General features: G+C 33.4%; 4 protein-coding genes and 2 non-coding genes across 8 annotated transcripts; 2 read left to right on the forward strand and 4 right to left on the reverse strand.

The window, feature by feature from the left end:
- Positions 1-845: 845 nt before the first annotated feature.
- On the reverse strand, positions 846-4,365 carry LOC129873886 (protein NUCLEAR FUSION DEFECTIVE 4-like). Of its 2 annotated transcripts, XM_055949072.1 has the most exons (4): positions 3,926-4,096; positions 3,252-3,336; positions 1,742-2,679; positions 846-1,667 (listed from the first exon to the last, which is right to left on the reverse strand). In XM_055949072.1, the coding sequence occupies exons 1-4, from the start codon at positions 3,979-3,981 to the stop codon at positions 1,160-1,162; spliced, it is 1,587 nt and encodes a 528-aa protein (XP_055805047.1). In that variant the 5' UTR covers positions 3,982-4,096; the 3' UTR covers positions 846-1,159. The 2 variants fall into 2 exon arrangements, with proteins under 2 accessions (XP_055805047.1, XP_055805046.1); XM_055949071.1 differs by lacking the exon at positions 3,252-3,336 and having other exon boundaries at positions 3,926-4,365.
- Positions 4,366-12,530: 8,165 nt separating this feature from the next.
- TRNAS-UGA (transfer RNA serine (anticodon UGA)) lies at positions 12,531-12,612 on the forward strand. The gene has a single exon. It is a non-coding gene; the product is annotated as a tRNA-Ser (tRNA).
- Positions 12,613-13,538: 926 nt separating this feature from the next.
- LOC129873132 (nuclear transport factor 2B-like) lies at positions 13,539-20,547 on the forward strand. Of its 2 annotated transcripts, none has more exons than XM_055948157.1 (2): positions 13,539-13,977; positions 17,443-17,864. In XM_055948157.1, exons 1-2 carry the CDS (start codon positions 13,681-13,683, stop codon positions 17,467-17,469), a joined length of 324 nt encoding a protein of 107 aa, XP_055804132.1. In that variant the 5' UTR covers positions 13,539-13,680; the 3' UTR covers positions 17,470-17,864. The 2 variants fall into 2 exon arrangements, with proteins under 2 accessions (XP_055804132.1, XP_055804131.1); XM_055948156.1 differs by lacking the exon at positions 17,443-17,864 and adding an exon at positions 20,280-20,547 and having other exon boundaries at positions 13,551-13,977.
- Positions 20,548-21,909: 1,362 nt separating this feature from the next.
- Positions 21,910-22,536, reverse strand: LOC129873764 (uncharacterized). Its single transcript, XM_055948937.1, has one exon. It carries the CDS (start codon positions 22,280-22,282, stop codon positions 22,076-22,078), a length of 207 nt encoding a protein of 68 aa, XP_055804912.1. The 5' UTR covers positions 22,283-22,536; the 3' UTR covers positions 21,910-22,075.
- A 2,969-nt stretch (positions 22,537-25,505) lies between these two features.
- On the reverse strand, positions 25,506-25,587 carry TRNAS-AGA (transfer RNA serine (anticodon AGA)). The gene has a single exon. It is a non-coding gene; the product is annotated as a tRNA-Ser (tRNA).
- Positions 25,588-26,510: 923 nt separating this feature from the next.
- LOC129874103 (uncharacterized) lies at positions 26,511-27,426 on the reverse strand. Its single transcript, XM_055949330.1, has one exon. It carries the CDS (start codon positions 27,009-27,011, stop codon positions 26,775-26,777), a length of 237 nt encoding a protein of 78 aa, XP_055805305.1. The 5' UTR covers positions 27,012-27,426; the 3' UTR covers positions 26,511-26,774.
- Positions 27,427-27,713: the final 287 nt, after the last annotated feature.

Consider the following 27,713-nt stretch of genomic DNA (forward strand, 5'->3'; position numbering starts at 1 on the left):
TATGATGAGATTAGTTATGATGAGATTAATTATGATGGGATAAGTTATGCTAAAGTAATTTTTTATTGGTTGTTTGGTTTGTTGTATTCAAATAATATGCATGGTATAATTTCTAAGAATAAGTTGTTTGTTTACAAAAATATCCTTCATTTCATTTAATTTTTTACACTTTCTTTGCAAGCTTTAGTTATTCACTCTTAAAAATAATTTTTTCATCTTATTCAACTTCATTAATTTTCCTTGTGCATTTTCATAATTATGCCGTGTGTTTTTAAATATAAAACATCCATATTATTTAGATTAAAAATAAATCTTTCATTTTAAGTTTGTTAAAGTAAAAGAGATTTTATCGTTGATGTCACTTCATTTAAGCACATATCACTCATATATTATAGCATATTAAAATTATCTTTATTTTATTTTAATTGATATATAAGATACAAATTTTCAAGTGATTACAAGACTATTTAATTAAAAATATGTAATTTAATAGTGGGATGAACATTTTAAGAGAAATTAAAATATAAATAAATATAAGGATCAATTAAATAAATTCAATGTATAATATATTCATAAATAAAAAATATATTTATATAGCGTAATTTTTTAATGGAAAAATATATAATCATAAAATAACGAGTAGTGAAGATTGTGAATGTTGTTATAAATGGTATTAAAAATTATTTTAATATAAATGTATATAAAAATGATGTATAAAAGAGGGTTTAAGCGGTACTTTTGTTATTTTATATTTGAATTAGTATTCCACCCACAAGTAAGGATAACTTATTCCAGGATTATTTTGCCTTATCCACCACACCAAATGACCCCTTATTGAAAAAGGATTTGTCATTAGCAAAAAATCAATCAACACTCTTTCAATTAACTATAATGGTGGTTGACATCCAAAATTTAACAATTTCAAGATTGAGAAAATGCAAATATACAGAAATGACTTGCAACACAAATAAATATTTCACTCTACCAGGGACTACTTCCGCAACAGCAAAACCAGGCTATTGTCTTCTTCGTCATTTGCTGTCACCTGGAGGTGTTCTGGTGACGGTTTCAGTGTCACATTATAATGATATTTGGAAATATGAATTGGAAGAAGATGCCCTTTTTCAGGATGCTTAAATTTCTATCCCTCGAGAATACATTATGTACGAGATTTTCCATATAGATTAGCGTACACAGTCTTTGTGCGGTACACCAGAATCATGCTTAAAACAGCTGCAATAATGCAGAGTCCTGACATTATCAAGGAAGTCAAGAAGAAGCAAATGGCACCTTCACACTTCAGAGGTTCATCCATGTTTAAAAAACTTGTCAAAATCGACACCAAATTCAACTGTCCTTCATGGGGCTGTTGAGCTTGCTTCTCAGCTTCCATGTCATATATACTACTAACAATAAGACCTGAGAATACTAATGAACCAGCTGGGTTGGCAATAGTGAGGAAATTGTACAAAGCCCCAAAATTCTTTAAGCCAAACAATTCAGAAGCAGCAGCTGGCACAATCGCCCAATGAGCTCCATAACCAAGTCCAACCAAAAGAGTACCAATGTACATAGCTCCAGGCCAACCCATGGCAAAGAAGAAATGACCAAAGGCCATCACGACTTGGGCAATTGCCATAGCTGCATGTCTTGGATATGCATTATCCCTGTTTGAGAAGGTCGTGCGAGAAATTAATGAGAGTTGAATATTCATGTAAAGATAAGTTAATACCACATGTACCTGACAATTATCTCAGAAAAGTATCCACCCCCAATACGGCCAAGGAAGTTCCATATGCTGATCAAGGAAACAAATACATGTGTGTTATCATATCCTAAAGATTGGCTCATCTGTCCCAAGTTATCAATGACAGTCAAACCAGATCCAGAACCGAAAAGCAATGAGAAAAACATAAGCCAAAAATCTGCTTTTAATAAAGCCTGCACTAAAGTAAAGTCCTCTCCCCTACGAGGACCTCGTCTTCTTTTGATCCTCACAGCTCCTTCTGCAGCTGCTTGAGCTAGCCTCACTTGTAATTGCGCGATTCTTTTCTGCCTTTCTAAAGCCGGAAGCAAGTCTACTTCCTTGGTCTTCTCCTCTTCAACCTCACTAAATATAATTTCTTGACCATCGTTGTGTTCTGATTTGCCAGGATCCTGTTTCCCTGACTCAGATAGAAGTGCCTCTTCTTCTGATACTACTCTTGGCTCTTGAGTGAAACTCAAATAGATGGGGATCACAATAGGGATTATCAAGATGACAAATAGAATAGCTGTGAAGATTATAATAACAGTGTGGCTAACATCAATAAAGTCTTCAACAAGCATAACTCCCATTAAATAAGAAGCCAAAAGGAGGCATATACTGTAAACAAATGAAAAACTTAGTCCATCAGAAGGCCTTACTTGTCTGTGGCCTCCAACAGGCCTGATTATAAACATGAGAGCAATAATCACCATTGCTGGTCCAACGGCAATCATAAATATAAGTGAAGCGTGATCCGGGGAATGGATTACTGCATATATTTGAGTTAAAATAGCACCACCTAAGCCAGCAAATCCCTTAAGAATCCCAACCACAGGACCACGGCTTTTCGGGAAATTTTGCACACAAGAGACTAAAGCTGCTGTGTTAAAGAAGGTTTCCCCATTTGTTCCTACAAATAGAAGAATGCACATCTGCAGAGAAATAGTTAAACTTATGTCAGCTATTAGAGAAAACAAGGAATCTGTGATAATGTAGCACTCTAGCAGACACCAATAAGTTATGCCCAATATATGTCATGGATAAGACATAATTCATTATAATGGTCAGCAAATAGAGAAGCAAAATGCTTGTCTAACATTTACAATCAAATATTTGATAAAAATTTTAATATACAGGTAGAGGCGGATCCAGAATTTTGAAACTCTGGGTGCCACGCTGCTTTGAACAGTAACTTATGGCAAAAACTCTAGTGTAGAGCAAGACAATACTTAATATTAATTACCAAATTTGCAGACAAAATTTAGATTTGTTCTATTGGTTTAGTTAAGATTATACTTAGGAGAGATCTAGAGTTTTAATCTACTTATTCACAATTTTTTATATAATAAATTCACTACCGATGCATTGCATGATAAAAAAAGTTTCAAGAAAATACACCCACAACAAGGCACAAACTTGCATCCCTATGGTGGTAAACCTGAGTTTTAACCACTAGCACCACAAGACTCATTATTTCTAAGGGTGTCACATTTCATATTTATACCATGGAATGGCGTGGTACCCCCTCCGAGTAACATAGATCCGCCCCTGTTAATACAGAACCAGTAGCTAAAACTTTGTATCCGCCCCTGGCATAAACATGTTCACTTGAGCTCAAGGCATTTTAGGATGGCAACAAGAAAATTTCAGATGAATCTAAATGGATTGGTAGTAGTATATACGTACTAAATGCAAGAGTGCCTCACAAGTTTTTTGAGTTTAAATTTATTTAATGAGTTTGACAAAGCAAAAGAATTGATTTAAAACTTCCTGATTTAGTGACAATGCTATTAATTTAATGCATATCATACAAGATAAAACACAATTGAAAATTGTTTTCTAGGAAATATTTTTCTGGATAATAAGTGTATTTTTTTACTTATTTTTATTGTGTTGGATAGGTAAGCAAAAAATATTATCCTAAAAATAATATAAGAAGCATGGGGTGATGGTGGAGATATGATAAAGACGAGGTGTGTTAAAAGGTAAGAAGCAGACAATAATGAATCACTTGTTTTACTTGCTTGAATTAAGGAAAATCATTTTTCTTTATTTTGAAGAAAACTTTTGATCAATCATTAAAAAAAAAAAAAACATTTTCTGGAAAATATTTTTCGGCTTACCGAACACACCAAGAAACATGAAAGCAATATGAAAGCAGAAGGGTATTGTACTCACAGCCCATAATGGCAAAGGTGTAGTTCTTCCAGTGACAATAAGCCAAACCCAACCATAGCCAATAAAATTCTGAATAGCACCCACAAGAAGTGCAGCCCATAAAGGCAATATTTCACACAAACTACCAGCTAAGAATCCAACACTATCACCCAAATCTTTAGCCACACCCAATCGAGCAATCTGTTTCTGATTGTAATTCAGAGAGGATTTTATTACTGGTGAAATACTTCCAAATAGGTATCCAATACCAGCACAAGTTTGGATCCACATTGCAGCAACGAACACTAGCCATCTGTTGTTACAAAAGTAACCAAATCTTTCTTTCAAATTAACCATCATTGAATCGATCGAGCCAATTTAGAGCTTCAGATTTTCTATCTTCAAGTTCAATTTTTGGTTATGAATTAGTGAATGGTACTGTCTTCTTATTTTCTTTTTGATGAGAGCAGAGGAGTACACCGCGGTATAATGTCAGACAGGGAAGGTATACATATACTATTACTAGAGCCTCAGCCTCAATACATGTGACCAGTTATCTACTTTTTTTTCTTTCTCTTCTCGAGTTTGGTATATTGGAGTCTGACTAATTTGAATTTGTACTTGGTAGGGCTCCATTTGGGCGAGCGCTTACTGCCAAAGGTGTTTTCATACCCAGGACTCAAATTCTAAAAATCTGGTGAAGAGAGCAACAACCCATCCGCTGCACCATATTCATTGGTGGTAATCAGTTATCTAATTTTACAGATAGAGGAAGGGGTGTGCATCTGTCGGTTCAATTTGGTTTTAAGTATTATCGATTCGCTTTATCGATTTTTAATTTTTAAATACGGTAAACCGATAATCAAATCAATAAGATATTTGTTATCGGTTTTCGATTTATCGATTTTTGGTCTGTAACGATTCAATTTTTGATTTAATCAATGAGAAAATACTTTCAAAACTAACATACGACTTCTCCAACAATTTGACGCGATACAGGCATGCAACGAAACAAACAAACCAGACGTTCTTGTTGTGAATACTCACAATTCACAATCCTAGCCGTCGCCTAACCCTTGCCGTTGTCATTGCAAACCGTAGCCGCTGCCGTTCTTAGTTCTTTAGATTTTGATGTTGTGAACTTAAAGTAATACTAAAGCCTAAAGGGTAAATACAGTTTGAAATGTGAATTGTGTAGGATATTGATAGTTAGATATAGTGATTATATTAATATCTTTTGTTTGATACTTTAATATTTATGTATGAGTAAAAATTAAAATAGTAAATTATTATAGTTTTAATGGGTTATCGATTTATCCAGTAATCCAATATTAAAAAATCATTACCGAATCGATAAACCAATAATTATTTTTTATAAAACCATTAAATAACCTTTAATCCAATAACCCAATAACAATAAATTAATAACATTTTTTTTGATTTAATTTATCGATGATCGATTCTATTTTTGCACACTCTTAAATAAATAAAGATACTTAAATTAGCAAAAAGTATAATTTGTTACATGTTGTGGACTCGCTCATTTATAACACCACATCATTTCAGCTTAAAAAATTCTCTGATTGCTCCGTACTTTTGGACATGTATTTCAATCTTCAGTAATATTTGAACGGATAAATAGTCCTACCATTTAAATTTCTACTAATATGTGTATTTTTAAAATATACGATTATGTAATGATGAAAATTTTATTTGAACCTCTACTAACATGTGTATCCTCAAAATATATGATTATGTACTCTGAGAATTTTATTTTACCTGACCATGTGATTAATTTATTTTTCTTTTTTTATTTATTTCACTAATTATTTAATTTTCTTAAGAAAATCTTTTATCCTATTTTTTAATAATAATTTTACTTCATTTCTTATTTTTCTTTATAATATGATAACTTTATTCTTAAGATTGTTGAGGTATAATTTTATATAACAACGTGAAACTATATAATCTATTCCAATCTAATATTTATCAAAATAGTACAAAACAATAAAATATGTATGAAATGATATGTAACAACTATTCAAATAAGTTGTGAACATAATTTAAGAGAAGAAAAATAAGTATTTTGAATTTAAAATAAATTATACTAATATTTATATTGATATAAATTAAATAAAAGGCACATTGTATAGACATAAATTAAATATGTAACAACCATTCAAACAAGTTATCCTATTTTATTTGCCACATTTTTAGTCTATATTTAAAATAAAAGACATTTTCTTTTCAAAAATTTAGCAAGTCTTAAAATTTCTATTTTATCCTTAGTTGACGTAGCTTTAATGGACTCACATGATGCACAATTGTTGTTATTTTTATAGAAAAAACGAAAATGAAATATATTTATGAATTCATCATTGCTCATTCCCGCTCACCAACCAACCTGGATTTTTTTTTTATTCCTACCGGATACCAAAGTATATTTTGGATGCTTTGCTTAAATTTGATTATTAGGCGTAATCTTTTAAAATTCTTTTTTTTTTTCAATTTTGTGTCGAAAAGAACATTTTGGTATAAAATTGAGACAGATAAAGTTACTGAAAAATGACACTTCACCCCCTACCCCATTAAACAGGGGGCAAGAAATATGGGACGGTAACAAACTACTGTCTAAATTTTGTATAATTAATTTTTTGAAAAAATATATTTTATATTAAAGCTAAATTTAATACCACAAGGAAAACGTAAATATAGTAATATATACATTAAGTTTAATTACTTGCAATTTTGGATCGGTATCCAAATAACTAGAAGGTGGTGTGGGATTGGGATAGTAAAAGTTTATCGGAATCGAATGTTTATATTAGGCTAATAAATGCATAATATGTGTTGAAAAATCCATATTTATCATTTGATTATGGTTAAATAATGTAACTTTATTAAATTATTTATTTATAATAAATTATATTAGTTTGATGCAATAAAGAAATAAATTTTGGGCCAGTTTTATTCTAAGAACTAGCTACTGAGGTGAGAATTATTTAAATTTATAAGAAGATAATTTATTCTTTTTATCCAATATACGAATTTTTAATAAGACATCTCACACTTAGAGTTGGCAGGTAAAGCATGTGCAATAATTGAGATGGATTTTGAGACTATTCAAACTCCAAAATTATCTCCTAGGAGAAAGATGACCTATGTCTAAATAAGGAGATTACTCATAACTCATCTATTTTTCATTTAATATTAAATTACTATTTTTTACTGAAAAATATTATATTTTTTATCATGCATTTCTTAGTGAATTAATACAATGAAAAATGAATATAAAAATTACATTTTATAACATAAATTTCTTACTAATTCACATTGAAAAAAACTTTTGTTATTAATCGTGAAAAAGTGAGATAACGAGGAAGTGCCACTCAAGTTTACTTGAGTGGAAGAAAAAGACAGAGCAGAGAGCATTGAGTACTGATGTTTATCATGCTTTTCCTTTGTCGATGGAGATGGCCTATCTGTTTACATAAAAGCTAAACTACAAAAAAAAGGTGGAGCCGCCTGTCTATTCTCTAATAATCTGGCCGGTTTCTCGCCCCACATGCCTATCAGAAATTTTGATCAAAATGGCCTTGGTCTAGGAGCAGATTTGATTAAATGAGTTTATCAGAATTTCAATAATTAAAATGACGAAAACGTATGGCTATAACAAATTCTGATTGTCCCTCAATCAATACCAACAACAATAACATACTGTAAAATTCTATAAAGAAGGGTCTGAATAGGGTATAGAGACTGTTTTTAAAAGATCCTCGATTTAAATATATCAATCTCAAATAAAATAAGAAAAAACAGTGGAGAAAACATAATGATTAATAAGAAAAGCAGTATAAAGTCTATAAAAGCGCTCCATGATAACAACAACAACAACAAAACTGTGTGATAATAAAAACATAATAAACAACATATGACAATAACTACAAAGACACGATTAGTCCTACACCGGGCACTAAACCGCGCAAAGCAAGACCCTTTTACCCTAGTACGCAACATGATCCACTTCTTTCTATCTAAAGTCATGTCCTCGGTAATATGAAGTTGCGCCATGTCCTATCTAATCACCTCTCTCCAATACTTTTTTGGCCTATCCCTACCCCTCCGTGTACCCCCTACAACCAACCTCTCGCACCTCCTCACAAGGGCGCCAACACACCTCCTCTGCACATGTCCAAACCATCTCAATCTCTCTTCTCTCATCTTGTCCACCACATAGGTCACTCCCACCTTTTTTCGAACTAGTCTCTGAGAATGTGTGTTGCACGTTTATCCCAAACAATTAGTATTCATCAATTTAAAATTTCAGAAATTGATTTGTGCGACATAAATTTTATTTTATAAAAAAAATAAGAAATTCTTACCAAACAAATATAATGAATCATCGAACATATCACATATAATTATTGTTATATTATGATGCCATCAAGTTTGAGAGAGGATAAAAATGACAAACATAAATACAAATAAATGTGGTAATACATAGATGAAGAAGGAATCAAATAAAAGAAGAAACTTTGAAATTAAGAATTGAACACTACCATTTTTTTATGATTTATTTGATATTGTCTAATGTCTTAATTTATTGTTTGCAAGACCAACTTTTTCCTTCATTCAATATGAGAAAATGAAATGATAAGAGTTTTAAAATTTAATTTTTAGAAATGAAGGGTCTTGAAACCATGATCTTTTCATTATCATATTCTTCAACTTTTGACTTAATAATACCTTCTCACTTTTACTATTTAGTATAATATATTTGATATTATTTAATATTTAATTAATTAGATATTTTATTTAGAGTAGGGGTAAAACGGTAATCCAATTTTGCACTTTGGAGCTTCCTACTTTTAATAATACTAGTATCTATGAACGTGTTTTGCACGTTACTCCCTATCAATTATCATACAAAAAAGAACTCTAATAAATAATTCGGAGTTTCATTCCGACACCCGACTCGGAACTCGACCCCGACATCCGACCTCGACACCCGACACTTGAATCGGGACTCTACTTTTGAAATAAAGACTTGACCCTGACTCCCGACCTATTTTTTGATCCAACACTTGTTCCAGGACTTGAATCGAGACCCGACTTCTGACTCGAATCCAATCTCGATATTTGATTCTGGACCCGACTCGAAACTCAACTCCGACATTCGACCTCGACACCTAATACTCGACACTGATTTGGAATCGCACTTCCGACACCATCTCCCAACCTAGGATCCAATTTGAATTTTGGATTAGAACCCGACTTTTGACCCGAGATTCGACTTTGCACTCAACTTTCGAATTGGGATCTGACCCTAACATCCGATACAAGACTAACCCCGACTTTTGGCTCTTGAACTGGTCCGAATTTCTACTTGGGATCCGACACCGACATCAGGCCTTGGATCTGACTTGCGAACCGGGATATAACCCCGAATCTTACCTAGGACCCAATCTTGAATTCCGACACAGGATCTGACTCCAATTTTTGATTTCGGACCCGACTTCCGAATCAGGACCTGACCATGAGATCCAATTGTCGAACCTGTATCTGATCCCGACAATTGACCCCGACGATTGATTAAGAACTCATTTTGATACTTGATTTGGGATCCGACCTCGACTTTCGATTTGAAATTCAAATCTGATACGAATTTCCACCCTGACACCTAACTCGGAACCCAACCTTGACACTCCGAAATCTTACCTCGATTTTTGACTCGAAATTCGACACTCAAATTGAGATCCGACCTCGATTCAAGAGTTGAGTCTTGAATCATCTTGAATTTAGGAAAAAAGGTTAATGACGGAAGGTTGTATCTCATTGAATTGTTGATTGAACATTGCCTTTGTTGAAAGACTCTATAATAGATAAAATTATCTTTTACTATTTTTCTACAATATACAAAATTGTCATTTACTATTTTCTTTAAATAATTATTATTTAATTATTATTCAAATATGTAGGACTTTAAAATTAATTAAAGTTATAACTATTAAATATTTACTCCTTAAGGCTATAAAAATCATTCAATATTTAATGGATATTTTGGTCGACCAATATTATTAAATGTGTAAAATTTTTCTACTCATAGTTTAATTGAAATAAATTTAACGTTAAGTTCCTAGTATTAATAGGATAATATGTATCCTACGATAAACTTAGTCCTAATAGAAATATGTTTTGTTTATTCCTAACATAAAATTATATTTATACCCATTAATAATTTTTAGATGGAGAAAATTTTAACTTAAAAGGGCAAATAAGTAAATCAACTTTTAGTGGATATTTTGGTCCATCAATATTTATATTCGTGTTTTTATAATAATATAGCTATGAATATGAATGAATAGATGATAACCTTATTCCTAATCTTGTAACTCCTAGTATGTTCATAGATCTATCTTAACATTCTCATCTCCACAACATGCATCTTCTGAAGCAAGCCATATTTTTTTTTTAAAAAAAAAACTGAAATATATTTTGTTCGAAATGTATTGGCATAATCAATTTAAATTATTGCTGATTGAGTTATACTCCCTCCGTACCTATTTACTTGTCAAATATTTTCTAATTTGATTTTTTCTTTTACTAGTCAATTTTAACAAATCAAGAAAGGACAATTTTTTTCTTCCTATTATACCCTCAATTTATTAACATTGAGTTAATGTCTTTGAAAAATGTAGTGAGTAAATATGTTTAAAACTCTATCAATTAATAGGGGTAAAATGATAAACTCACTATACCAATCATTGTTTTCTTAATATATGTGTTACATCAAAATTTGACAAGTAAAAAGAAACAGAGTGAGTATATTATTGGATGAGAAACTTGATATTAGGTAATTTCATCACATGAGTTAGTTATTCCCGCTTGAATTAAATTCAAATTTCATTAATTCTTATCTTTAAACTATTAGAAAAATAGGAAAACATTATTGAAGAAGAAATGACGATGAGAAGTGAAAGAATTGGACTTTCCTTAAAGAGATATTATTCATATATAGGATATAGCTTGAAAAAAAACACATAATACACTTATAAAGCCTATATTTATATTTGCAGATTTTTCCTATTCACTTCATGATGAAGGAAGACCTAATATATAGAGTTGGAAAGTGGCCATTCTAAATAACCATATTATTTTTTGAACATACATATCCATTCAAATTTAAATTTTAAATAAAACTTGAAAATACAAAGGTTTTTAATATATAAAGCCTTCAAATTCATTTCGCCTTTCATTGTGAACAATACTACTTCATATATATTGCAAACTAACAAACATAAGCTCATTACAAAATTATGTTTCATCTCTTTCAAGGTGTAGACAAGTAAAAACATATGTCTTTTAACCAAAAATAAAAACATATGTCTCAAAGAAACTAGCTAATGCGCCTTATATAACTCTAATTGACATACTATACTCCATCTGTTTTCATTTTATTTCTTAATTTGATTGAACAAAAACTAATGCATTTAAAGAAGACTTCTGAATACTTTTTTTAATAATCGTGATCGTTTGAATTAACTTATGACTAATTTTATGTTGTACATGCAATTGAGATGTTTAGGTTACGAAATTCCATATCTAATTGGGGGTTTTGATGCAAAAATATGTGGTGCGGGCTCTATTTGTATATATGTGAGTATTACCAAAATACTAAGAACATAAACTTTAAAAAATTTCTTAAGAAACAGTAAGGTTTAAAGAGTATTTTCAAAATCAGATAACTCAAAATAAATAAACAGAAAAAAAATTGGAAATATTTTTCTCAAGGAAGAAAATTGAGTCCACTGAATGCATAGTGTTTCCTTAAGGAATTTATTCCCCTCAAGTACCCGAGGATAATGAAATATATCTTCCCAAGATAGAACGATCTTACTCATTGATGTGTCTATATTAAAACCACAGTATCAGTGAACTACTCAACAACTGTAAAGTATACTAGAATTAATTTGTTTGTACAGACGAAGAAGAAGTGTAGAAAAATTCGTTTGTTAGAAATGAGAGAAAATCCATCTATTTATAAACAACAAAGGGTAATATGAACATGTGATTATTGTACCTTATCGAAAAGGTCACAACCCTTTAAAAAAGTTACAACCTTTCGAAATAGTTACAACCCTTTATTTTCATTCACATATTTTAAAGCTCAACACTACTTTCTATCAACATAGGTATGGCTAAATCACATGGTGTTTTTGCCTTCATTAAGATTTGTATATGAGAGACTTCATGGTTTTTCAATTCACTTTTTGGAAAAAAGCCGTTTGTATTTTGGCTAATCAATTTAAAAAACACTTTTGAGCAATCATTAGTGTTTGACCAAACTTTTAAAAATAAAAGAATTCATTATCAAAAGTTACCTCCATAGTATATACCTTAATTCGGAGAATATCATTATCAAACATGGTCCCTCCATAGCCTAAAACTCCATTGATTTCATAGTGCGAACAATCTATCTCAGTTGTCATACATATTTTTGCTTGTCTTTGGCTCATAATAAAATATATTATTTGCACGCGATTGTAGGGTCTGTTTGTCTCTAGGTATATTTGGACCCAATTTTTAAAATTAAGGTAATTAAAAGATTATACTATCAAACAAATAAGTCGATATGTCCGAGTGGTTAAGGAGACAGACTTGAAATCTGTTGGGCTTCGCCCGCGCAGGTTCGAACCCTGCTGTCGACGTTTTTTGTTTCTGATCTTTTTCCATTTTGTTTTCACGAGTGGAACTACCTGGGTTTCTGGCAAAGATCATTTGAATGTGTCCATCTGTTTTTTTGGTGTTGAATATTTCTGTATTTTGTTTTAATTATGTTGACAAAAACTGTATAAAGTAAATGTAATATTTCAGTTCTCAAATTTGAGTTGTTGCATTCCTTTTTACTATAGGCTTTGAGTTCAGAAGTGATCAATTGATATAAGAAACCTAATGAAATGTATTTGAATTCAGGGAATTGAACTAATACAATTGGTTTGTGTACATTAGAGGCTAAGAGTGAAGATCCAGATCGATTGCTGAAAATTGAAGAAAGTGTGAAACACGAGAGAATTGCCGACCAGCAGGAGAAGCCAGAATTTTGATTTAGGGAGTTCAAAATTTGAAGAATTAGACACATGAACTTATTGAAGGGGTTTCAACATCTACTATGTATACATTAAAAATTATTTTTACCATGTATAAATATTATAATTTTCCACCGAATGAGGTTCGGATAAACCCCTGGAGCAAAATGTGGCTCCACCGCTGATGCTCAGCAACACCAATGGGGGCAATGCAAACATTCAAAGAGTTCGTAAATCCCTGAAATCACAATAGGTAATGAGCAGTGTAAATTGCAATTGACAAATTAATTATAGTCCATATTGTGCCCCATTGATACAAGATTTTAACATTAATTATCATTGTTTTATTTAGTCATTGGATTCATCTGAAGTTTGATTCTATCAAGACGAACTTTAGATACCATATTGTGCACATATGTTTTTTTTTTTTTTTTTTTAATGAATACGAATAAAATGACGATGTCGGAACAAACTAACCCCAAAATTTTGGAACGCCACTGCTGGGCTGTTGGTATAAGACTTGATGAAGTGTATGTCCAATCTTATATTTTGGGCCCTTGGCCTTGCAACCACTCAGACAATAAGAGCATGCCGCGCAATCATAAAAAGGGCTCCTGCAGCGTTCTGTTGGACAAGTTCACACACGCAAACCAGAGTGAGAAGTAGAGCGACCGATTTTCCGATTTGCAAATGGATCCCGACGCCGTCTCGAAGGCATTCGTGGACTACTACTACTCCACCTTCGATACCAATCGGACCGGCCTTGCTAGCGTCTACCAGGAAAGTTCTGTACTGACTTTTGAAGGTCAGAAGTATCAGGGTACTCAAAGCATCGCCGATAAGCTCACCGGTCTACCCTTCCAGCAGTGTAAGCACCATATCAACACCGTCGATTGCCAGCCCTCTGGTGCTGTCGGCGGAATGCTTGTCTTTGTCAGCGGCAATCTTAACCTCCCCGGCGAACAGCACCCCCTCAAGTTTAGTCAGGTATTTTTACTTCTTATTGTACTACTCCATTTGGTCAATTTACGACAGCTTGCCGATTGTTACATTGACGGCTCATGTGGTTAGGGTTAAATGGCATGTCTGATTCAGATGCCGTTAGGGTTTAATTTTGTGTGTTCTAGTTTGTGTTTGGTCCATTCAGTCGATGCTAATGTTTTCTCCCCTATTGGGATTGATTATTCGTTGCGGCTCTTTTATAGAATCTTATATCAGTTACTTAAACAAGGGAGTAAAACACCTAGATTTTCATATGGGGTAGGCATTTTAATAGACAGTGATTTAAGGGATCAGGTGGTGGAGGTTAGGAGAGTCAATGATAGGATGATGTCGATTAAAATGGTCGTTGAAGGGATCACGTTGAACGTTATTAGTGCTTATGCGCCGCAAGCGGGCTTATGCGAGGAGGATAAGAGGCGCTTTTGGGAGGAGTTGGACGAGTTAGTGGGAGACATACCACCTACTGAGAAGCTTGTCGTAGGAGGGGATTTCAATGGGCACATCGGATCTATTTCGGGAGGGTATGATGATGTGCATGGGGGCTTTGGCTTCGGGGACAGAAATGGAGGAGGAACCGCACTATTGGATTTCGCAAGAGCTTTCGGGTTAGTGATAGCCAACTCGAGTTTTCCAAAGAAGGAGGACCACTTGGTAACCTTCCGTAGTTCAGTGGCTAAAACTCAGATAGATTTTTTACTCCTTAGGAAGGATGATAAGGGTTTGTGCAAAGACTGTAAGGTCATTCCGATCGACAACCTTACAACCCGACATAAGCTCTTAGTGATGGATTTAGGGATAAAGATGACAAGGACGAGGAGGGTCGGGGAAGAACGACCTAGAATCAGATGGGGGAGTTTGACAACGGTTAGTGCCCTTGAGATGGGGGAGAAATTGAAGGATATGGGGGCCTGGGATAGTAGTGGGGATGCGAACGATATGTGGGATAGGACAGCTAGTTTTATTAGGGTTGTAGCAAAGGAAGTGCTAGGAGTCTCGACAGGTAGTCGTAGTCGGCATCGAGGGGACTGGTGGTGGAATGGAGAAGTGCAAGGGAAAGTGGAAGCAAAGAAGGTGGCGTATGTTAAGTTGATGGAGAGCAAGGATGAGGTGGAGAAGTGGACGAATGGAGAACTGTATAAGATAGCGAGGAAGGAGGCGAAGTTGGCGGTTGCAACGGCAAAAATGGCAGCTTTTGAACGTCTTTATGCTGAACTGGAAGAGAAAGGTGGGGAAAGAAAATTATTTAGGCTAGCCAGGGCCCGGGAGAGAAGGGCACGCGATGTAGATCAAGTGAAGTGCATTAAAGACGAAGACGGAAAAGTATTGGCAGAGGAAACCCTTATCAAACAAAGATGGCAGTCATACTTCCATAAACTTTTGAATGACAAAGGGGACAGAGAAATTGTGTTGGGAAATTTAGAACATACAGGAAGGAGTCACGATTTTGGGGGTTGTAGGAGTATCACGGTCGATGAGGTTAAGGATGCTGTTCGTAGGATGCGCTGGGGAAGAGCGACCGGACCTGACGAGATCCCTGGAGAATTTTGGAAGAGTGCGGGCTCGGTAGGTTTGGAATGGCTGACTAGGTTATTTAATGTCATCTTTACGACGGCAATGATGCCCGTAGAATGGAGATCGAGCATCATGATCCCGCTTTACAAAAATAAAGGGGACCGCCAGAGCTGTGACAACTATAGAGGTATTAAGCTTCTAAGCCATACTATGAAAGTGTGGGAAAGAGTGGTAGAGATGAGGGTGAGGAGAGGCGTGTCTATTTCAGAGAACCAGTTCGGATTTATGCCGGGACGTTCAACTACAGAAGCCATCCACCTTATGAGGAGACTAATGGAGCAATATAGGGAGAGGAAGAGAGACTTGCATATGGTGTTCATCGACTTGGAAAAGGCTTACGATAAAGTCCCACGAGAGATACTATGGAGATGTTTGGAGGCTAAAGGTGTACCTATAGCGTACATAAGGGTGATCAAGGACATGTACGAGGGTGCCAAAACCAGGGTAAGGACAGTAGGAGGGGACTCGGAACACTTCCCAGTTATGATGGGGTTGCATCAAGGATCAGCTCTTAGCCCATTCCTATTTGCTTTGGTGATGGATGGATTGACGCGACAAATTCAAGGCGAGGTGCCATGGTGTATGCTTTTTGCGGACGACATAGTCCTCATCGATGAGACTCGTAGTGGAGTTAACGCTAAACTGGAAGATTGGAGACGCACCTTGGAGTCTAAGGGGTTTAAGCTGAGTAGAACCAAGACAGAGTACCTAGAGTGCAAGTTCAGTGAGACACCTCAAGAGGTTGGCGCGGAAGTTAGGCTAGGGGACCAAGCCATCTAAAAGAGAAGTAGTTTTAAGTACCTTGGTTCTATCATGCAAGACAGCGGAGAGATCGACGAGGATGTCACACACCGTATTGGGGCAGGATGGATGAAATGGAGGCTTGCCTCCGGTGTGTTATGTGACAAGAAGGTGCCACCACAACTTAAGGGCAAGTTCTACAAAGTGGTTGTTAGACCAGCTATGTTATATGGGGCAGAGTGTTGGCCAGTTAAGGTCTCCCACGTGCAAAAGATGAAGGTTGCCGAGATGAGAATGTTGAGATGGATGTGTGGGCATACCAGGAGTGACAGGATTAGAAATGAGGCTATTCGAGAAAAGGTAGGAGTGGCCTCGGTAGAAGACAAGATGCGGGAAACGCGACTGAGATGGTTTGGACATGTGAAGAGGAGAGTCCCAGAGGCACCAGTGCGGAGATGTGAGAGGCTGGCCATGGATGGTTTCAGAAGAGGTAGGGGTAGGCCGAAGAAATATTGGGGAGAGGTGATCAGACAGGACATGGCGCATTTACGACTTACCGAGGACATGACCCTGGATAGGAGGGTGTGGAGGACACACATTAGGGTAGAGGGCTAGTACATATTGGTTTTATTCTCCCTTATTCGTAGGCGTATTAACGCACTATGATTTCTTGTACTCTGCTGTATGTTATTTATGGTATTTATGTTATTATCCAATAATAATATGTACTGTTTTTTGTGCTTTGATTATACTATTGTTTGAACCGTTTTCGTTATCTACTTATTTACTCTAATATTCTTGTCTGACCTTGTTCTATGTTTTTATTGAGCCGAGGGTCTTTCGGAAACAGCCGTCCTACATTGGTAGGAGTCAGGTCTGCGTACACTCTACCCTCCCCAGACCCCACGATGTGGGATTTCACTGGGTTGTTGTTGTTGTTGTTGTTGTGGAGTGCAATCCTGATACATGAATGTAACGATTACTGCAATGGACTTGGAGTACTTTAAGGAGTGTATAACATCAGTTCACTGTTTAACCATTTGTGGATTGCTTGAATTGGTGGTCCTTTGTGCTAGGGAAATGAGCCTACTTGAGATTCTCAAATTTGGATAAGGCATGTGGATTTTTGTTTTTCAGTTGCTATTATTTGAAGGGGCAGATTAGAGGCTACGGTCTTGAGAATCAATGGCTTAATGTAAGATTGTGACACAAAATACTTGCTAATGTGGCCTTGATCATATCATTGTTCTGGTATGATAGCTGAATTACATGGTGAAGATACCTCTGCAGTTTCTTAAGAAGCCATTAAAATATCTGTGTGTGTACTATTATATTCAAGGATAGTCTATTATTTTCCCTTGATCAGTTGATAATTTTATTCATTTACTTTGGGATAGTATGAAGGCCAGTTTTCCTGGATTAAGTGTGGCAGTCTCATTCATATTTTTTATGTTTAGGCCATTTCATTTGAACTTGAAAATGTTGTTTACTTGTGTACCATGTGATTCAGACTGTTCTAACAAGATTCCTTATGGATATGCAAATACATTTGAATTCTACTGTCTTTGAATTCAATCTATGTACATATGCTTAAGTGCTCCTTCTTCCTGGTCTTTTTCTTGACGTCACTTCTTTCAAATAGTTCAACGAAAGGTTCGTACATATAAAAAGTAATGAGTTGCTTGTTTCTATAATTATTTGATTGGATTGGCTGGAGCAACTTTACAACTATTTGTTAGAATTCACTTTGTGGGTGTTTATGTGCTCTTTCGTCCTTGTAAGATCTATGATATCACTTTTTTCAACAAGGTGAATAGGAAAACATGTGTTCAAAAAGTAAATGAGTGATGTGGCTCTATTATTATTTGATTTGGATTGCACGAAGCAATTTTCCATCTACAGATGGAAGAAAATGCAAATTGAAATAAATGCTAAATGCTATTCCTGGACAATGACTTCAATGAATAAATTCAATCAGATAAACTAAGCAAATCTGTATTATCTCTTGGCTCTCCACATTGTGAATACCCTTATATTGCTTACAGCCTCAGCAAAATACACTGCATTAATGAAAAGTTAAATTGAGAAGGTTGTTATACCAGACTGAAGAATGGTCAGATAGAGTCTTTTAAGACACATTTAACAAATTATTTTAGCTTCAGAAGCAGTCATAGGGTGTCACTTACGAATTATGTTTTCCGTGGGAGCATTGCGAAGTAACTCATTGCGTATCTTCACTAAAACTTCATGCTTTTGGATCGTAGAGAGGTAGTAGGCTAACATTATACCCATTTTCAAATTTCCTTAAATTTACCCAGCAAGAAATGGACAATGTGTTCCTCTGAGGGGCTTTTGTGTCTTTTAAGCTTTTAGCATAAATTTTTTCCCAATTTTCATTCACTCTTTCTTCCTCCTCTCCGTTTTTACTTTATCAAACCTCACACTGTAGCTTCTTCCATATACTAAGCGGTACTTCTTCCCATGGGAATTAGGATTCAACCATTACAATCTCACACTAAGAAATTAATAAATTGAAAAAACAAGTCATAATATTTTTAGATGCAAGAAAACCCCTGACATTAACCCATCTACAATGTTGATAAAAGCTTCTGCAAAAATTCTATCTAGAATTGGTTTCAGCGTTAATTCCCTTTGGAAGTGGGTTTATTGTTAATGGAGCTTCTTATGAAGGAGGATGAGTTACGGATGATTCAAAATTAGATTTGCCAAGAGATACATCGCCTTCAGTTGAAAGTGTACTGAGTTAATAGCCAAAAGAATTTAAAAACAAAATGCATCAAAAAGGAAACTAAAGCTAATCAAATATATTAGAAATCTGTAAAGAAAGAAGTTGCAGCGAAGGAAAGCAAAATTGAATATTTCAGAGATTCTTTATCAAAAAAAAAAAATGAATATTCCAGAGAGAGAAAACGGGTGAAAGGGGATGGAGGAGAACAGGATGAGGTTGAAAATACATAAAGTCCCTCTAGTTCGTGTATCAGTAAGTATTATTGAGGATATTTAAGGAAATTAAAAAACCATATATATATATATATATATTGATAACTGAGAAATTCCCCTGGTGGATGATCCCCCCCCCCCTTCTTCCTTTTCCCATGTGCATATGTGCTAGGATAAAAAGTGGCAAGTAAGGAATGGTGTAGCCGAGCTTTAGAGGAAGAGTACAATGAGCTTCTAGTCTTAATCACTTAAAGGGTGCTTTATATGTTGGGATTCTGTTTCTACGTCTAGTCTACGAGGGGTATTATCAAGTTGGTTTTCTGATGTTATCTCTGTTTCTGTAAATGGTTTAACAAATATTCAGTAGTTGTAGAATATTTTTTATTTTTTCCTTCTTTGTCATACTTTAAATAATGGTAGAGTATCTTGCTTTGACTAATTTTGTAGTTATTATTTTGGACTCACGTCTAATGTTGATTGTTTGGTCTTGTTTTTCCACTTTGTTTGAAAAACAACTAGTTTTGGCAGACATTATAGCTGAAGAGGAAAAAAATTTTAAAAAATCAACTAGCTTTTGTAGAGAAGTTTCCTGTCTTTCCAAAGAAAAAACTGATTGTTTTCTTCTCCTCTCATTGTAGTGCAGGCTCCTATGTCCATTACAAAAGTAGAGCATTATTTGAATTGTTTGTTTTGGCTCAATACTGTAAATTGGTTATGCAGACAGATTTTTTGCATCGTTGTATACATATTTAAGGATATAAGAAAGGATATTTGTTGATTTTCACTTTCTTATTTATTCTACTCCTTATATCCATTACTCTTGCACCTGATCTTACTTTCCAAATACATGGTGTGCTTTTCTGATTGCTTGTTTCAGAAGGAACAATCAGTGATGAATTTGTTGTTTCATATTTTAGTATTGAAATATTTTTATATTTTCAAGTTTCAATGTTTCAAAGTTATACACATCTCAAATTTATAATGTCATACTTCTATCCTTTCGTGGACTGCAGATGTTTCACTTGATTCCAACACAGCAAGGAAGTTTCTACGTTCAGAATGACATATTTCGCTTGAACTATGCTTGAAGGGTTCCGAATTAAATTCTCTCTTGGCCTTGTTTTCTTGATTGATTTGGCAAAGTTAGTATTATGGCAAGATATTGCTTCCATTTCATAGATTGAGAGGCTTGTTTTCCCGTTATGGTTTAGTGAATTGATTGATGGACTTGCCTACAGTCCGAATTTAATGGAATTGAATGAGGCCGTCTTTGCTACCTGATGTTATCTTCTTACAAGTTCATCTCTCTGATTTTGCTGATCATAATTCCTCTCTTTTTTCCAAACTCTATTGGATGTTGGTCATCATGATTCCTCCTTTTTTTTTCCGTCAATGCTGCTATAAGTCGATGAGCATGAGACAAGTTTGGTGAATTTTGATTAATAAAAAGGTTGCCTTGTGACTGAGTGCTTTTTGGTGTCTGAAGTAGTAGTTGATAAGCCTGGCTACAATTTCTTCAAGAAAAAGGTTGTCAAGAAGTGATTTTTTTCACCAGAGCCTTGGCACTTGCATTTCGTGCCCAGGTCATGGAGCATGGCTAAATTTTACTATAGCTTGTTGAGTTAAACTTTCAGAAGGTTAAAATAGACCTGTGAATTTGGTACATAATACTTTGACCCAATAGCTTTGCTATGTACCATGTAGTTTAGGAGTCAAGTGCTACAATTATCCATTAAGTCTATTTGTTTCTTGTTTTGTCTGAGGATGTAAGTTATGTCGGCATTGATATTCAAATGAACAGCTCAGAATGCCATTTTTCTCTCTTGCTTTTTACCTAGGCCAGGGATGATGGTTGTCCTACTTGGTTTTGCCTTCTCTTTTGATGTTCGCATCTCCATCCAAGCAATAACTACTACCATTGTTTACCTTTTCAATTTACGTGAACTTTATTTGATTGAACACGTATTTAAAGACTTTTTTTTAAAAAAAACTTAGTTTTGAATATCAATACAACTTTTGAATGTTGTGGCCTTTAAACATGCTATAAGGTTTGTCTATATTTTATCCTCTCTAGATTCTGCTTGTGGGATTAGAACCTTAAACTCTCTAGATTTCACTTTTGGAATTATAAACTTAATGAGAAGTTTAAATTAAGTTGTTTTGACTTGGACTTGGTATGACGTCTATCCAAATTTCTATTTTCTTGCTAATTGCTCACTATTCCCTTGTGGCAGCTAATCATACTAACAAAGCGCTTCTCTTTCATCATTTCTATCTATGCCATGCCTTGAAATCTGTTAAAACATTTGATGTTTGATTTGTCAACAGTAGCAGTGTGGTTTTCGATGAATGAATCATATATGCATAACATTTCATATCCTAGGAAACATTCACCTCAAGGTATATATACATCAGATAATTAATCAAGCACCAGTGTCCACAGGCCACTTTTGGTATGATTAGCTGCCACAAGTGAATAGAGAATGAATGAAATTTCTGTGATCTTATACCTAAACGCAGCAGGCCCCGTGAGTAGTCGAACAAATGAGAGGTTAAAGCTTGAATACAAAAAATATTTAATTGAAAAGAATCTTTTGCACTTTGTATATATTTATTCTTCCAAAGACTCATAATCAAAGACGAACTAAATTCCTCAGAATTAAGTAACAAAATAATAGAGCATGTTTATTTATTATATTAAACAATCTACTGTGTTGGCTAATAACAACAACAACCTAGTGAAATCTTACAATGTGGATCTGGAGAGGGTAAAGTGTACGCAGACCTTACTCCTAACTAGTAATTTAATTTAAACATAGAGATGTAGATTGAGAACAACAAGGACAAGAATGAGGATCAAACCAAAGAGTACAGCATGAACCAATATGGAAATCCAACTGGTCTTCATGTTCATGAAATCAACTGGCGTAATCTTCCCTGGCATTTGAAACAATAATCCTGGAGATAGAAATCCAAATAGTGCTGTTGCTATGATCGGACCAGCCCAATCGTTCATTTTCTTTTATTTTTTTTAATCTTAGAATAATCTCAGTATTCAAATGAACAGAGGAAGAGAGAAAAAAAAGTACACAAATGAAGTAGAATAAAAAAATGAAGAGCTAGCTTTGGAATAATACCAATATGATGAGAATCCTATAAAGTAAGGGAATATATGAAAATCTATAGCACTTTCTAGCTTATTCCCATTATTGTAACAACTTGAGTTGATGAACGTCAGTCGAGTTAGGATTTTTATTAATGAGATCAAATTATGACCACTTAAACAAACAAAAAAGTCAAGAATATATATATATAACGTAATTTATTGGAGTAGTTATGGTAGTGGGTAGGGCAAATTAAACCCGTCCCATGATGTTATGGAGGAAGCCAACCGGACGAAGCTTATTGGCTAACAAGCTCTCCAATTATGCCCCTATTGACTACTATAGTCTATCCTTAATGATATTCCTTTAGGAATCATTTGAATTTCTGGGACAAAAAGATAGTAATCCCCATTTTATCCCATCTTTTGTTTCACTTGAGACGAGGATATTTTAAAAATGAGTGAAAATTATTTTTATTCCTAATTTTACTTTTAAAATCAAACTTCCTCATTAATTTTGAATAATAATCAAATTTCCATTTTTTTATCCTAATTAAAATTTTAAAATGCCTATTGTACCATTTTATTATCAATTTTTTTTTTACTTCTTTATAAATCAAGATATTTTCTTTTTTAAAAAATTTAATGTAACAATTTTTTCATAAAAGCATAAACATTATTTTTTGGAAAAAAAGAGTAAAAAATACTAATTAAATATATAAGTTAATGATGTTCTATAATGAAGTAATAAATTAGCATAATGAGAAAATTAATTTTATTAATAATAATCAAAACTCTAATATTTATTTATACAAGAGAAAATAGCAGAGAATAATAACTATATAAATATATTTCAATGAAGGAAATACAAATAGTTAATTTAATTAAGGACAAATTTTTAAAGGTTGTATTATTTAGATTTTAAATTATTTTAGATTATAATTTACATAATACTACATCAACGTCAATCAAAACTTATTTATTTATATGGAAGAATACCCACCACCATTTATATTACTTAACTCTCATTCTAAAAATAGTTGTTTTAATTTACTTGTCCAATTTATGAAATTAAAGAAATTTTTAATATCTTTTTATTTCTATCCTTAGTATTAAATAATTGCATAAAGTAGCAATAGTCAAATTTAAGGTTTCAAATATTATTAATAATGTTAGTTTAGTAAAATACACCTCTAATTAGTTTTTTTAAGGGTGTCATATATATCAAGAAGAGCCAAATAATATGAAACGCATGGAGTAAAAGAGTGGAGAAAAGAAAAAATATATATTGCATACATATACACACACTTAATGCATATTATATTGAAATAATTGTCATAAGAATAATATTAAATTTTATGATAAATTCTTAAAAATATTATTCTACTTATAATGTTAAAGAACTTAAAGAAAAAGTTATAACTATTTATGTTAAAAAATAAAGAGATATTAGATAGAAGTGATATAATAAGGGTAAAATGGACAATACATAGAATAAAGGGGGGAGTTTGATTATTGTTTAAAGTTGAGGGGGAGTTTGATTTTAAAAACAAAGTTGGGCAGTGAAAATGATTTTCACCCTTCGAAAATAGTATTTCTATCTCCCTGAGGCAGTGATAAAGTTTGTGTATACTTTATCCTTCTCATATCCAACTTAGTGAGATTTCACTGGCTATGTTATTGTTTTTGTATACTAAATTGTAACACTATTTTTATATCAGATTTCATGTGGGATAACAATTCTTTTGAATTAATAGTTCTGAGATAAAATAATTAAATGACAGTTTGTTCTTCTCCAAATTATGTATAAATTAAGAGGCTTTTACGTAATTGTTCATGCAATAACTTCTTCCCAGATTGTATGTATACGTAATATATCAATATTGCATAAGCAATACATAGCGTGTATATATGATGTATAACTATGTATCATATGTGTGTATACATTTTTATATTTATACAATATTTATACATTACAGGGTGAGTCTTTCTCCGGCCAATTTAAAAATCGCCTCTAAACAGTCTTAAATTTACTCAAAACAATTGTAGCACGTCAAATTTTAAAATTTCGATCCCGATCTATTCAAAATCTTCTCTAACGGTCCCAAATTTTAGATATGATCTCATCTCGATGTTTCGAGTCATTTGATAAATAATTCATTCAAAACAATTCACGTTTGCGGCAGATCGAATTTTAAAATTGATTGTCAAAAGCTTTAATGATTGACCATGAAAGAGTAAAAAGGAAGGAGGAAGGAATGAAGAAGAAAAAGGAAGTAGAATGAAGAAGAAGAAGAAGGGGGAAGAGAGAATGTACATCGCCAACTAGGGTTGTTCACAGTTTTGATTAAAATTAAAATCAAACCAAAAATTTAATCAAATCGAATAAAAAAAATCGACATTTGGTTTGGTTTGGTTTTAAATTTGAAAAATCGATAATATTTGGTTTGGTTATAGTTATAGTAAAAAATAACCGAATAAATAACCGAACCAAACCGATAATTATATACATAAAATTTATAATTATTTATATGTATAATATTAGCTTTTAATAAATAATTACAAATTTATACCTTTTAATTATTAGTTTTCATAATTTGATTAAAGATAAAATTGATTATATTATGGATTCTCTAGTTAGTTTAGTTTAAATATGTATTTTTTTCATTTTAATGGACAAAGTTGTTTGTATTTTGGAACCTCTGTTTGACTTGTTCTTTTAAATCTAAACTACGTTGCAAGTTTGGTCCACTTGATTTGCTATCAGCATGTCTTTCCCTCAATATGCAACAAAGTTCGCCATTGGGGGCCGTGAGGAAAAAAGAGCTTCATAAGAAATTTGAAGAATGTGGAGAGAAAATATTTGAATTGTCCCGGCTAGTTATAAACCAAAAAACCGAACCAAACCGACAATAACCAAGCCGGTGGTTATTATTTTACTTGATTTGGTTATGATTTTAGACATTTAAAAACTGATTTGATTATGATTTTAATCAATAACCGACCCAAAAATGAACCATGAACATCCTATCGCCAACACTCTAGCAACAAGTATGGCCTAGTGGCTAGTTTTGTAATAAATGATAATTAAGTTATTTTGAATAAGACGCCAAAAAAGGAAAATAAAAATTACAAACGTGGACGGCAGGATTCGAACCTGCGCGGGCAGAGCCCACATGATTTCTAGTCATGCCCGATAACCACTCCGGCACGTCCACCAGTGCTTCTTGTATGCTAATATTATACCTATGTCTTCTGTTTCATCATATTTATGTATGTCAGAATATATGTATTATGCACCACTTCTCTGTTATTGCTTTCTCATATCCATTTATTTGTCCATATAATGTGTTTTGTTCAAGTAAACTCTATCATTTACAATTTTTCTGAATATGTTCTCAGGCGCCGTATCAAAAAAATTGGGGCTCATCAAATTTTATAGAAAGGGTTTATTTTTTCCTTATTTTGAGTTTTATGGGGCCTCAAACCATTGTTTTAGTGATCTTATAATTAAGACGGCCATGATTTTCTGCGCCTAATAATCTCCAATTCCTATTAGTAGAAGTGGTCATATGTATATATTAGCAGTTCAGTACGTACTGCTAATATGGAACACTTGAGATCATCAAGCTATTAGTTTGGATCCTTAAGAACAGATCGAAATTTGTCTTTTTATACATTATAAACCAGTCACAGTTAATTGTTAGAAATAGCAGACGTATCTGATGCTATATAATTTATTATCTAAAATAAAGGTTATTTCATTGCGAATCGCTCGAAAATTTGTGTTGTTTTCTATCCATTTTCAATCGAATCAGCTCAATAGAAAAATGTACGGTGAAAAATAAATTCTCATTGAATACTCTGCTTAAAAATCACTATTTTCTCACTGAAATTTTCCATTGAATTTAAGTGGCTACAAATATTTTAATCAATGGAAAATTTCAGTAAGAAAATAGTGATTTTCAAGCAGCGGAGTATTCAATATTCAAAAATCTCAAGACAATCAATGTTATCAGAGTAGCTCATGCAAGGACAATGCTAGAGTTGTAGTCATTAGCCAAAACTTGTATTCAAACTGTATATAAATAATTTAATCAAAATCTAATAAACTATCTTTTCTAAAATCATTCAAAACCCATAAATACAATCAAAATTATAAATTCATCTCCAAACACATATACTATACCTGTACCATTTAAATAAAACTTACAGGATAACACAGGCATAATCAATAGTACTAAAAAACACGAATAATTTCCTACAGACATACGTTTCTGATTTCATTTTGCATGAACTTCATAAACATGCATCCTGAATTAATTAAACATTTTAACAATTACATGTGAAGTAGTATACACATATAACTATATGACAAAAGAACCCAAGAAGATACTCAAAATTCCTAAATCTTAATAGGAGGGAAGGAAAAATCGGACCATATGTGAAGATTAAAAGCGACAGTCAAAAGTGTAAATAAGCAAAAGTATAATATGGCATGAACAATTACTGCAATCCCGCTGGTGTACATATTCCCGAACTCGCAAAATCTCGTTCTTGATGGCAACTGGAATAGCAATCCTGGAGACAATAATATGAACAATCCCACAGCTATCACCGATGGCGCCCAATCTGTTCCCATTCTTTTATATTATCTAGCACTTTTTCTTGCTATAATTGATGATTTCTCTACTTGTTTGCTACTTCTTTGTGGTATATTTTTTTAAGGCAATAATATAGTGATTTTTCCTTAGTGGAGAAGGAGGGAGAGGATCGATGCTAAACTTGAGAGTGAAATGCACGTATGGTATTAAAAAAGAGAAGAAAGTATATGGTGTATGTGATATTTTACTGGGGGCTTTTGCTTTATGGAGGAAGTCGACAGAAAGTATAATTGGCTTTGTGTATAAGTTTCCAAAAAGAAAAAAAAAAAAAAAGACGATGGCTTTAATTCGGCCTGTCTTGGTTCACTCTCACGTCTTCCTATGTTCATTGGAAGGGGTTAGAGTCCATGGCATACATGCACACAATTTTTTATAAGCGATGTTGATATTTAAAAATAAATAATTGACTAGGAATTGAAGGTGGTAGGTTTGAATTCCTACAAAATTTACTTTTATCAGAGAAGGATTAAACTCAACCAACAAGCCAAGGAAGTTCACTTGTTCAAGCAGTGCCATTAATACTATATTTCTACTTATATTCTGATTTTTTCAGATTCTTATATATATAATACTAAAAATTTTCAAGGAAGCACGACATCCCTTGAGATAAGGTGGGTCCACTCATGAGTGCATGTACTATATAAAATTAATCAAATAGAACATATATTAATATAGGATTT

This window comes from Solanum dulcamara, chromosome 11 (genome assembly GCF_947179165.1).
Source record: "Solanum dulcamara chromosome 11, daSolDulc1.2, whole genome shotgun sequence".
NCBI lineage: Eukaryota > Viridiplantae > Streptophyta > Magnoliopsida > Solanales > Solanaceae > Solanum > Solanum dulcamara.

Bases quoted from the DNA above. Each gene is read 5' to 3' on its own strand.
- LOC129873132 (XM_055948156.1), top strand. From the start codon at position 13,681: ATGGATCCCGACGCCGTCTCGAAGGCATTCGTGGACTACTACTACTCC. The intron at 13,978-20,279 runs GTATTTTTACTT...CGTGGACTGCAG, and splicing joins ACCCCCTCAAGTTTAGTCAG to ATGTTTCACTTGATTCCAAC.
- LOC129874103 (XM_055949330.1), bottom strand. From the start codon at position 27,011: ATGGGAACAGATTGGGCGCCATCGGTGATAGCTGTGGGATTGTTCATA.
- LOC129873886 (XM_055949071.1), bottom strand. From the start codon at position 4,264: ATGATGGTTAATTTGAAAGAAAGATTTGGTTACTTTTGTAACAACAGA. The intron at 2,680-3,925 runs GTGAGTACAATA...ATTTCTCTGCAG, and splicing joins CACCTTTGCCATTATGGGCT to ATGTGCATTCTTCTATTTGT. The intron at 1,668-1,741 runs GTACATGTGGTA...CTTCTCAAACAG, and splicing joins TTTTCTGAGATAATTGTCAG to GGATAATGCATATCCAAGAC.
- LOC129873764 (XM_055948937.1), bottom strand. From the start codon at position 22,282: ATGAACGATTGGGCTGGTCCGATCATAGCAACAGCACTATTTGGATTT.